Raw genomic sequence first — 12,668 nt, 5'->3', positions numbered from 1 at the left:
TTTCTGTTAGCCTTGAGGGAATTCTTAGATCTTTGAGGAAATGCGAAATAATCACAATTGTGGAATGAAAAACTTAAGAGCTCCTCTTGTTACTAGAAAGCCAAGGAGTGGGGGGTGTGGCTTAGCATTTTTAATAGCCCATTAATTTTTCTATTTACCATGTAAATTCCTTGTCTTTTTTTTAACATAAAGAAGAGGGCAAGGAAGTTGATATAATTCATGTAAACTAAGAACATTATAACTCAGCAACGTAATTGCTACATTTCCTTATTTTTGTATAGAATGACCTTATATCTTATTTTGCTTGGGATTGCCCTAATTTATACCGGTTGTTCTGATGTTGATAATACCACACACAACCATGATTTGAATAAAGTTATGTTGTTACCTTGCATTTTCAGGCATGTTTTCTTTTTTTCTTAGAAAAAAAAGTGAATTTTTTATTCCATTAGGATTGGCTTTGACATAATTTATGTAAAAATAATAGATATCTAGGCCAGATCTGTGGTTTGGTTAATGTATACCTCTCCTGCTGGTTTTTTTTCCAAACTGGTTCCTCTCCCTTCCATGCTATTTGTAAAAAATACATCATGTACCAAATAGCTCAAGCCAGAAAACCCAGTGATCTCTGATTTACTTCCTTGCAACAGAGTGTAGAGAGAAAGGTTGAATGAAGGTAGGTGTACTTTGTTGAACAAGATAGGAAAATGTGTAATTTTGAGATAGTTCTATTCCAAATGGTGAAAGGGAAAAGGCATCCTAGTATTTAAAGAGGTTTGATTCAGCTATTTGAAAATTTAATTTTAATTAAATTGTATCATTGTTCAGAGTCCTGAATGGTTAAGTATTCGTATGCTTTTATTTTGTAATGTTCTGTATATTATCAGAATTTTATTTTATTTTTTTAGGTAAGAGACTACTATATGTCCCTGAAACAAACCATAAATTTTTGAGTCAGGCAGTCATATTCTGAGTAGTAACATTGATATTCATTCATATGTATGTTACACCTATCATAAAATGAAAATGTAGCCAAGTAAGTGTAAAGAGGAATGATCTTGAGAGTCATCTTAACCCTTGGGGGAGGGGAATGGGTCCAATGTACCCATCCCTTACTTTTCTACTGTAAATTTGTACTTTAGCATTATAGTAGCTGGCTGTGCATCTCAATTCCTTTCTCTGAGGGATACAGGAAGCAATCTGTGTGTTTACCCAATTGATATGAGGAATGGAAAGAAGCATGCACATGTGCAAAAGTGGCAAAATGGGATTTGGACTCACCCTTATGTTCCATCTAACTGGTTTTGCATATGTTTACCTGAACATCAAAGAGGGTCCAATAAACCCACACCACTCCAGGATTGGTTAAAAAACAATTTTCTTTTGATTTTTCTGGTAGAAGTAGCCCAGTTCAGTACAGTGATGCTTGAAAAACCAGGTTTTCGGAGGGCAAAAGTGAATCATCAGATTACTCATGCATGGCTGATGAAGATATCATTATGGTAAAATACATGCTTTCATAACAGAAGAATGGTGGGGGTGTGTGATGATGATGATGATGATGATGATGATGATGACTTTGATATTGGCCATGTGAGCCAAAGTTCCTGTGATAGTGAAGTGGATCAAGAATCGACTGATAGAGACACAGGGAATGATTCAGGTGATGAAGAAAACAGTAATGTGAGTACATATTTCACTAGTTGAAATGTTGCGAGATAGTCACGCAACTAAATGCAGCAACCCAATTTTAGAACTAGGTCCAAAAATATAGTAAGGGTCTTGGCAGGGGTGAAACGTATTGGACAGAATGCCAGCACTGCCATTAGGTGTTAGAAATTGTAACAGAATGCTGCGTGATACTGTGAAATACACAAAGACTGAAATGCAAGTGAAATGTTCTGTATGAACCAGTAGCTATATTCAGAACTGCATTTAGCATGAAACCTCACTAGCTGAACTGAAAGCATTCATAGTTATGCTATACTTAGCAGGTATTTCTCGTAGTGATCACAGAAAGGGAGAAGACTTATGGAAAAGTGATTGGTCAAAATATGGCATAAAAATGTATGCCCTAGTAGATGGAAAGACTTATTATACTTTCAATTTAGACATTTGTCCTGGGACTTGGTCATCAGGTCCTTATCATATAGTAATAAACTGAATGATGTTCTGAAGAGACTTGTTTCTTCCATCTCCCAAACTAGTTCAAGTGTGACATTCGACAGTTGGTTTACCAGTTTCCCGCTGATGCTACATTTGGTAACAGTACAGGAACTGTACTGAGGAACAAAGCAGAAGTTTCAAATGAAAGAGAATTTTATAGTATAATCTTCGGAGTTCAGAACGCTATAACACTGACCTCCTGTATGGCAAAGAAAAACAAACTAGTATTGCTGGTGTCAGCATTTCACCAGGGCGGGGAGATATTGATGGGGAAATCTGGACAAAATGGAAGCTTGAGATGGAAACAGAACCTAACGGGGAGTAGATGTTGTTGATGAGTTATGCGGCAACTATGATGTCACTTGAAACACAAAGCATTAGCTGATGGTTGTGTTTCACTTGACCTAAACATGTGTGGCATAAATAGCTTGATAGCTTGCAAAGAAAATGACAAGTGCAAAATACCATTGAGAAGTTTTCTTAGAGGATTGGGGCGGGAACTCATAAGAGATCATTTATACCAGAGGAAAGACAAAATGTTTCTGCCCAGGAAACTGCAAAAAAACTGTGGACAAATCGGGAAGAGAATTGACAAGACTGCCATATAGGAAAGGAAAGCTAAGCGAGCCACATATGCTGTCAGTGTGAGCAAGACATGTGCATGGAGCGTGCAGTTGTGTGAAGACTGTCTTGGGTGTGACAGTTGAAGCAAAGCTTATTTTTGTGGGAGAGTTCTGTTGGTATTTTCATTGCAGTTCATATGGGAATTTATTTCTGATACATTTGTTTTAGGTTTTGTAAGGAAGTACACAACTGATGTGACAGTGTTGATGTCTGTTGTAAAAGCACAATCCATATCAAGATTTAAATATTTTATTCATATTTTGTGTTCCTGTTAACTACACACTGTATAATATAAATAAGAACCTCTTGATAAAACAGCAAGACTACTGAGATGTCAAGTGTGTCCTACAAAAAGGCGAGGAAAGCAAAATGTATGTGCTGTCAAGGCAGTGCGTGTATATAGAATGTGCTGCTGTCATATGTACAAACTGCCTTCGGTGTGATAATTGAAGTAAACTTTTTTTTTTGTAGGTTGCTATTGGTATTTTCATTGTGGTTCATACGGGAATTTATTTCTGATGTTCTTCTTTGGGCTTTGTACACCAAAAAATATTTGATGTTGAAAATTTTGGTGCACTTCTGTAAACACTCAATAAATATCAAAAACTCAATACTTTATTTTGTCATACTTTCTTCTTGTTAAATACTTATTGTTCAATATAATCTCAAAATTAAAAATTCATCAATAGAAATATTCTATATAATATTTCTTGATAACACAGTCAGTCTTGTGCTCTGGAGATTAATCCCCCTTTCTAAGTTTACAGTGAAGAAAATACAGTAAAGATTCTGGACAGTCATTTACATAACCATGCTGCCATGAAAGTCAAACCTATTTGATGTCATGCTTACGTTTCATTGAGAATAGTTAAAGGGTGGAAGACCAAAGATGTAAGTGATTCACTGGTGATCAGAACAAAAGAAGTTAGGGTAGTTGAATGTTCAGATGGACATGGCTTTTATTTATTTATTTTTAACCAGTGTTTTGAAAAATGAGGCTGTTAGAGGGGGAGAGAGAAAACTCCTTTAGGCTTAGAGTGAATTGAAGTTGTGTTTAATGTTACCATCCATTCAGTGTGTTTAGCAGAGAATCACTGCATGCCTTTAACGTCATGGAACAAGACACACTGGTTATTCTTGAGAAACAGTAAGGATATTAACGGATAAAATAATGTGAAGAAATAAAGCATATTGGTGATCAAGGAAAGTCTTTTGAGTAGATTACGGTTGAATTGAGGCCTAGACAATAAAAAAGGACCAGCTTTTGACGATGGTATAAAGAAATGTCTGGCTTATGGTCTGATGCGGGAGAGTAGGACAGGCATGAACTCAATGAATGAGGTGTTTAAGGGGTAACTGAAGAAGGTACCCATCTTAGCCTAACTCAGCCTGTCTGAATAGCAGAAGTTGTTTGTAGGAAGTGAGTCAGGGGAGAGGGCTTGACAGGGCCAGAGAGAGATTTAATGCTTTAGGTTCCTTGGAGCTTACAGACCATGTGAGGTGGACTGCAGTGCCCCTGTAAAGGGATGTTTGGCCACTTGTATGAAAAGATGGGTTAGGATGGCAGGAGTGGAGGTAGAGAGAAATGGCTGGATTGAGGGTCTTTTTAGTTGACAAAACTTGTGGATGAATTTAGAAGTAAGCTGTGAAGAAGAATTTCATGGAGTTACTCCTGTTTTGTGTTGATCAGTGGGGGTATGGTGGTAGTACCCTTTGCTGACGTGGTGACAGGAGAAGAAAAGGAAAAGGATGAATGGGAAAGCTGTTTTGGAGCTTGTTTGGTTTGATGTGACAGACATCTTAGTTGAACAATCAGGTAAAAAAAAGGTTGGCTGTCTACATGACCATGGCTCTCCATGGCAGTTGGCTTTCCACATGGAGTGCTTAGGACTAGAGGTGGAAATTTGGAAGGTTCTTTGAAGCAAAGTTGCTTTTTTCAGAAGTACTCAACCATGTGGACTGCAGAGGATGAGTACAGATGTATGCAGATATTAACTTTGATGGTAGGAAAATAAGGGAGTTTCTGTTTAATTTCTAATTGCTCAATGAGGTGATCTGATCACTTGGAAGTAGAAAAGGGAGACAAGATTTCAAAGCTCTTTAAGAGGGTGAGGAAGTGTGGTAAGACTGGGGTAACGGGCTTACCTTTGGTGCTGGGTTTAATAAGGTTAGGTATTTTTATACAACAGTGTCCAACAGGATAGACAGAAAATTAAGGAGTTTAATGTTGAGTTGTACTAACTATAGGTATAAAGTGACAAAGTTTGGACTAGAAACTACAGCACAAGTCAGGTAAAATTACAGAGCAAGCAGGGTCTTCTAAGTAATTTTTATGAGAAAAGTAAGGAGAATCTGTAGTTTAAAAAGTACATAATAAAACTCAGATTTTAGCTTATAGTTATTTTTATATAGTATATGAGGAAATCTTACAGTTGGGTTGAGTTTATGATTTGATTTCTTTGCCACAGGTGGCATCATCACATTAGTTGGCATATTTGGATTATGTATCTAAAGCTTTTCTAGAGCATACATAGTCTTTGAAATTTATAAAGCTCATTGTTTAGCGTTTGGCATCTAGAAGGAACTCACTGTTGTCTTTGCAGTATGCAGTTTTTAATAATTATAATCCAGTTCCTGTATACTTTGGCCCAGTTCTCATCTGTCTTCTCACCCCCACAGAGCTCCTTTTGAAGTCATTGGAGCTCCTCGAGCTGAGCATTTCATTGGGGTGCAGAGCAAGGTGAGAATTTGGGACCATTACAGTTAAATAAGTATTGTCCTAAGTACAGCTGCTTTATCAGAAAAGAATTTATTTCTTAAATCTCTCTTTGACTAGGACACTAGAGGGCAGCAGTCATCTTTCCATTTTATCTTCATCAACCTCTTCTAGAAACTTCTTGAATGTTGTGCTTGCATTTTTGAAAATGAATAGGGTTTTTTAGGTGATGATTTTTTAGGTGATGATTTTTAAGATGTTTGAGTTGTACTTAACAACATAGCTGTGTTTGGACCTATCTGTATAGTTTTACAGAGTCTGCTTCTTACCCAATTTATATGTAATAAGAGGTTTGTGGTTTCATCTAAATTGAAGAAAATTCCCAAAGACACCCCCCCAAAAAAAAAACAGTTTTAAAAGGAGGTTATTACTAGTAGAAACTTGATGTTACCTGCACTTCTGATAAATTTTGATCAAATGTTAAAAGCCCAGGGCTACCATGAGCATTTAAAGGTTAAAGAGAGGGACTTCGAATAATTGAACCAGTCTCTTTGGGTTGTACAGTTACAGACTTGTCTGCTTTCTTGTCCACATTCACATACAACAATTCTAATTGACTAGCCATAGGTATTTCTTTTAGGTTGGGGAGCAGGGCCAGTTTAGTTTCTCCTTATGGATCGTATTGTACCATCTAGGGTTGAAATCCAGAGTTTTCTAAGTAGAGGGGAAGTAAAATACTGACATAGTAGTGGTTGTGGCAGGTAAAATTTTAAATTAGCACCTGAATTACTTCAGTACAAGAAATCTTTAAGTGAATTATTAGTATACGACCATTTAGCCAGGAAATTGACCTTTACGATTTTATTGTCAAACTCTAAATATGTTTAAAAACCAAAAATAGAGATTTAGATTTAGCATAGTTTGAGTTGTCATAAAAGGCATCACATATTAGCTAAGTTTTTTTTTTTACTTGAAACTCACTTTCTAGCTTTTTGAGAAAAAGGTTTGATGTGAACATAACTTTTTGTATAAAATTAGGAACATTTTGGTTTTCTGTAAATTAACATTTTGATTATATTAAAAGCTGTTTGTGCTTTTTGTGTTTTATCAGGTTATTCTCGGGCAATATAATTGGCTGTCCTATGAAGATGTCTTTGTTCAAGCCTCTAATTTTGGAAATGGCCTACAGATGTTGGGTCAGAAACCTAAGACCAACATCGCCATCTTCTGTGAGACCAGGGCCGAGTGGATGATTGCTGCACAGGCGTGTTTTATGTATAATTTCCAGCGTAAGTAGGCTTTCTCACCGTCTGCAGGAGTGGAGTTACATCGTTGGGAGAAATGGTGCTTTTACAAGTAGTATTCCACATCATTATTTAGAAGTTTGGTTTAGCTTTCATCTTGCATCCAGCTAGTGGAGAATTTTTAGGGCTTAGAATTTTTGGTCTGCAGTATTTTGGAAAAGGAGCCAGTTGTGATACAAATTGTATGAGTCAAATGTAGTGAGGGAGCTCAAATCTGTTAGTAAGTAGAGGACTTCCTGCGTTTAGGGATCCAGACCTACATTTAGGAATCGTTGCCCTGCTGCCATCTCTCTCAAGTGTCCATTTGAAGTTAATGCCACTTCTGTGAGTAGCAGCAGTTGACCTCTAAAACACATCTGTTAGAATCTGGTGGATTTCAAAGTTGTAGGTTACGTGGTTGAGAATCTGACTGTTGTCATGATTTGAGATAAAATCTCACTCGTAGTGAAGGCTGCCTTTGAACTCACAGTGATCCTCCTGCCTCAGCCTCCCAAGTGCTGGGATTACAGGCGTGCTCCACCACGCCCCATGTATTGCAGTGATTTGAATGGTGAACCGGATGGCTCCATCTGTGATGCAGTCCTGGAAGTTTAGTGCAGAGGCCTTGGTGCCAGCGTGGCATGGTAAAGTGGACGTTGTGTCCTGCAGATGGAAAAGAAGGGGACCTTCACCAGAGTTCTCACTGTCATTTCTCCCTGTGTTTCTTTCTAATGAAGCATTGCCTTTTTCTTTCCCCCCAGGTTTGAGTTTACATTGGTTCTTTTGAGAAAATTTATAATCTTTGTGGTTTTCACTGATAAGAACAGATACTACACTTGATCTTAGCCAAAAGGCCGAGAAGCGATTCTTTGTGGTTTTCAAAGTCATCTGATACCTTTTTTCACTGAGGCAGAAAGTAAATAAAAATTCATGTTACTTTTTATTTTGTGTAATTTCAACATTTTAAAGAATGTTTTCTTCTAGGTTTTTCTAATAAGCAGTGCTACCAGCACCTTAGGACTGACATTCAGTGTGCTGTCTTACTGCGTTTGTCCTTCATGTATTAGTATGAGCAATCAACAGTTAAGGTTGCGAAAGTGTAGAAGTCGGTTATAATTCCTTTCCATTGTGTTAGCCCCAGAATAACCTTGAGGTTAACAGAATAAAAAATTAAGTATCTTCACCTTAAAATCCTAGACATCTTGGGAAAATTTGGGGAGAATGTGTTAGTATAATTAATACATTAAACTAGGTTTAGAAAATGTAACCCTCTCATAGATTGAGGATTAACAGTTTGGAGTTCAGAATATTTATTTGTGATCCATACCCACTTGCAGAGGTATTACTTTTGATAGTTCATGAAGTGTTTGAATATCTGACTTGAGTTTCTTTGCCTTGTAGTTGTGACGTTATATGCTACCCTAGGAGGACCAGCCATTGTTCATGGTTTAAATGAAACAGAGGTGACCAATATTATTACCAGTAAAGAACTCTTGCAAACAAAGTTGAAGGTGAGGACTGTAATTCATAGCTGTCTGCTACTTGAGAATTTTTATAGTGGTGAGCCTTTCACATATATGTCATGTACATTAATATACTTCACGTATGTTCATACTCAGGCCAGAATTACTCTTTGTTTTTTTTTTTTTGTTTTTTGTTTTTTGTTTTTCCTCCGGTACTGGGAACCGAACTCACGACCTTGCGCTTGCTAGGCAGGCGCTTTTGCCGCTGAGCTAAAGCCCCAGCCCCCAGAATTACTCTTAACATTTTAAAAAATTAATTAATTAATTTTTGTTTTTTTGAGACAGGGTCTTGCTATGTAGTCCAGGTGGGCCTCAAAGTCCCAGCAGTTTTCCTGCCTCATCCTCCCATGTGCTGGTCTAACAGGTGTGTGCCACCATGCCCAGCACATTTTTAAATTTTGAAATAAGATTTATTCATTTGCATAAGCTGCCCTGGAGCTTGCCATCCTCCTGCCTCAGCTTCCCAAACATCTGAGATTTAGGCATGTGCCACCACACCTGGCTGTCATACCTGACGGATTTATAGATTGTTAATATGCCAACATCTAAACTGAAGGGCTTACAGTTTTTGCTTTTATTGTGATGATCTATTTTGTAGTTTATTTTAAATAAATTTTTTTTTCCAGGCAACTTGCTCTGAAAACAGTAATATCTGGGATTTTCTTTTTCTCCCAGTTTTCAGTGAATTGTATTCCTCCTCCCCTATGTTCTTGGCTTCCTGAAAGGATGAGTGTAGTTTAGGGAGCTTGATCGTCATGCTCATTTTATAAGCAGTAATTTTTTAGTATATGTGCTGCTGAAGCAAGCACATAAGCAGTAATTTTTTAATTAGGATGTTAAGACAGAATAAAGGTGTGTAGCAAATGTAATGCTATAAGAGTAAGTTAAAATCAGACCAAAATTTCTACATCGAGGGAAGAATGTGGTAAATGGTGGTAAACACTCATTTTGTTGAGAGCTAGGGTTATGCTGACATTGCTGGTATAGCTGGCATCGTGTTAATTTTGATTATGTTGAATTTTACATGTTTTCATCAGTGTCTCCTTCCCTCTTGCCATTTTGAGTCAAGAAATTACTTTCAAAGTCACTGAATATGGTGCACTACTTTGAAGAAGAAGTGTGATAATATTTATTTTTCCAGGATATAGTTTCGTTGGTCCCACGCTTGCGTCACATCATCACTGTTGATGGGAAGCCAGCCACCTGGTCGGAGCTCCCCAAGGGCATCGTCGTGCACACCATGACTACAGTGCAGGCCCTGGGAACAAAGGCCAACACGGGTATGTCCATCGTCCTCGTTCCTTATGCGCACCCCCAGGATGACTCCGGTGATTTGATCCTGAATTGTTAGTTGTCTAGACTATCAGCTGGGGAAGTGAGTTCTAGGAATACTTTTATCCAACCTTTCAAGAAAGGACTTAAGGAAAAATACCTACATTAACTTATTAATGTGTTAAAAGTGTTACTTATTTGAAATTAATTTTAAATACTTTTTCTTTAATACTATTTTATTCTCCCATTTCCCTTTCTCTCATAGTTCAGTTTTATAAGTGATGCTAGTAAATTTATCAGTGGAATTACTGTAAGTATTAACAGATAAGAGGAGCTAAATCTTGAGCCCTTCTTTTACACCCTGCTCTGTTACCTTTCCAGGGGAGACAACATTTTATCCTCTAGTTAGCACACCTAGCAGTGGTGACTCTGGAAGTTAGGACTGTCAAGTGAGCATCAGAGTCTACAGGCGCGTTGAGATATTGCAAAAGAGACTGGGATGCTGGGACCGTATTTCCTCTTAGCTGGAAGCTTAGTGGTTAATGGTGATTAATGATTGTAAACACTCACTTTGTTGAGAGCCAGGGTTGTGCTGACATTGGTGGTATAACTGGCATCACGTTAATTTTGTGTTGGACTTTACATGCTGATGGAGCACTGAACTGTTGATAGCTTGTGGACAGTAGCATGTACAAGTCTAGTACTCCTGAGTTAAGTTTGGAGTTAAGAGACTGGAAACTAGAAACAGGCTTCATTATAACTGACGGTGAGATCATGCACAGAACTGTGTCCTCAGGCAACCAAGGACTGGTCAGAGAGGAAGGAAGAAAACATGCTATGTGTGGTTTATGGAAATCAGGATAGGGAGAACTGGGTGAGTCATTGGCAGGACGGGGTGTACAGAGAGGTCAAAGGACAGTTTGTAAAAGGGCCCCCATACTTAGCAGATGTCCTCTTAGAAAGGACAGTGTCCTAGAATTGGTGGGGAATGGCACACTGGGCTAAAGAAATGAATGGCAGATTCAGAAAGAAGGGCTTGAATGAAAATGTTCACAGGAATTCTGTCCAAATGGGTAGGAGAGAAAGGGGCTATTCTCTTGGAAGCAGTTCAAAGGATTTTTCTAATAAGTTCACAGGTAGGGTAGTTCCGAGGTTCAGGCGGGTCAGTGAGTCTGTCTTTCTGCTTTGCCACCTCTTCACTGTGTTACCTGTCGTCCTCAGGGCTTTAGTCTCATGACGCAAGTGGGTGACAGTATCATTTGATTGGACCCTTGGCATACCCAGTGAACTTCACCAGTGTGAAACAGTAGTATGTACAAATTTTTTAACCCCCTCCCTTTTTTTTTTTGCTACTGGAAATCAAACTCAGGACCTGTGCTTGCCAGGCCGGCGCTGTACCACTGAGCTGTATCCCCAGCCCCTGTACAAATTTTTTTAGCAATATTTTTTAGCAAATATCTGGAAACCATAGGCCAAGCCTCTTTTATTTATTTCTTAGTTGAATTTCTAGGATAGCCTTTTGTCTCTTTAGTTCTTTCATAGCCACACAGCAGCCAAAGTCATCCTTGTCATAGATGAGGATGTGCTCTGTTCAAGACAACAGTGCTTTCCATTCTGCAGCCCTGCATGTGGTCCTGGCTGCTGCGTCACCATCATCTCCTGTCTCTCTTCTCTTGCCTGTCCTCTCCCACCACTCTCCTTGCTGATCTTCACATATCCCAGCATCCCTAGCAGAGGGCCTCACACTTAAACTTACACATGGAATACTTGCTTCCTAATTCCAGGTTTTCATGGTCCCTCTTTCAGTTTATTCAGGTCTTTGCAAATATAACTGTGTGGAGTCTTTCCCATCTAAGTAGCACCCGCTCTCATCTTCTCACCTTGTCTTTATTTTTCATCATGTCTTGTGTTCTGTTACGGTGTTAGCTGTCTGCCGCAATAAAACGTATATCCTTTGTGTGTTGACTACTCTTGCGTGTTTTTGTTGTCTTAGTAAATGAGTATAAGAATATTGTTGATATGGCTGAATTTCTCAGAAGCATTTTTCTTTTCTTCAATATAGAAAATGAACCTCAGAGCAAACCGTTGCCCTCAGATATTGCAGTAATCATGTACACAAGTGGATCCACAGGAATTCCCAAAGGAGTCATGATCTCGCACAGTAACATCATTGCTGGGATAACTGGGATGGCGAGGAGGATTCCAAAAGTAGGGTATGTCCTAGTAAAATAACACCTAGCAGTTCAGTGTTTACATCTCAGTAATGTTAACATTTATGTCATTTCCATAGTAAATGGGTAAGTTGTAACTTCAGTCTGTTTACAGCAGATGTTTCCTTTAAAAAGGACATTAGAATTAATTATAAAAGTTATAAATTATAGTTACCTTTTTTAAAAGTGCAAATTTTTACTGAATTTATAGCTGTAATTCCTTCCTTAATTTAAATTATTTTAATCAGTTGGAATTGTTGTTTTACGTGTATACTCAATTTTTGTGTCTACAGATCAGGTGAACAATAGCAATCTGTCCCATAAATATTTTATTGAGCTTGTGTGTTTGTAGTCTCTTCTTCAGGCAGATTCCAGTGGTGGCAGGGGCGGGTATAATGGAGTATAATGGAGACTCCTGGAGGGCAGCATTAGAAATTAAAGGGATTGTAAAGGAAACATTCTTAGCGATGGAATTAGTACTGTGATGACTGATCTGGTACAGTGGGTGGATATTTTTGATGTTTTTATTTACAGAAATTAGACACACACGCACATACACAGTTGTGGAATGAACTTGGGGATAGAGAAAGGAATTTCTCTTATGTCTGCATGCTGTACACTTCAGGATAAAATACCAAGAGTACTTACCTTCTGGTTTTGCCACAGTTGTCCTTCATATTTTAGGGCTGGGGGTAGTTCTTGAAATGTGCACATGTCTTAGTTACTTTTTTCTTGTTGCTGGGACAAAAATACCTGATGCCCAAAATTAAGGAAGGAAAGGTTTATTTCGCTTACAGTTTGTGGAGGTTTTAGTCCGTACTTGGCAGGTTACAAGGCAGAGTGGCACATGACAGAGGGCTACAGCTCATGGCGG

General features: G+C 38.3%; 1 protein-coding gene across 1 annotated transcript in view; it reads left to right on the top strand.

Annotated features, from left to right (window-relative positions):
* The window catches only part of Acsl3 (acyl-CoA synthetase long-chain family member 3), a gene marked incomplete at its 5' end in the record, with an annotated part of 47,564 nt that overhangs the window by 17,327 nt on the left and 17,569 nt on the right, over window positions 1-12,668 (top strand). Inside the window, 4 exon segments of the mRNA XM_005395491.2 lie at window positions 6,618-6,795; window positions 8,191-8,300; window positions 9,454-9,592; window positions 11,647-11,797. Of these exon segments, the coding sequence (XP_005395548.1) occupies window positions 6,618-6,795; window positions 8,191-8,300; window positions 9,454-9,592; window positions 11,647-11,797 (578 nt within the window).

This window comes from Chinchilla lanigera, unplaced genomic scaffold (genome assembly GCF_000276665.1).
Source record: "Chinchilla lanigera isolate Chin_1 unplaced genomic scaffold, ChiLan1.0 scaffold00052, whole genome shotgun sequence".
NCBI classification, from domain to species: Eukaryota; Metazoa; Chordata; class Mammalia; order Rodentia; family Chinchillidae; genus Chinchilla; species Chinchilla lanigera.
This window is presented reverse-complemented; position numbering and strand designations above follow the sequence as displayed.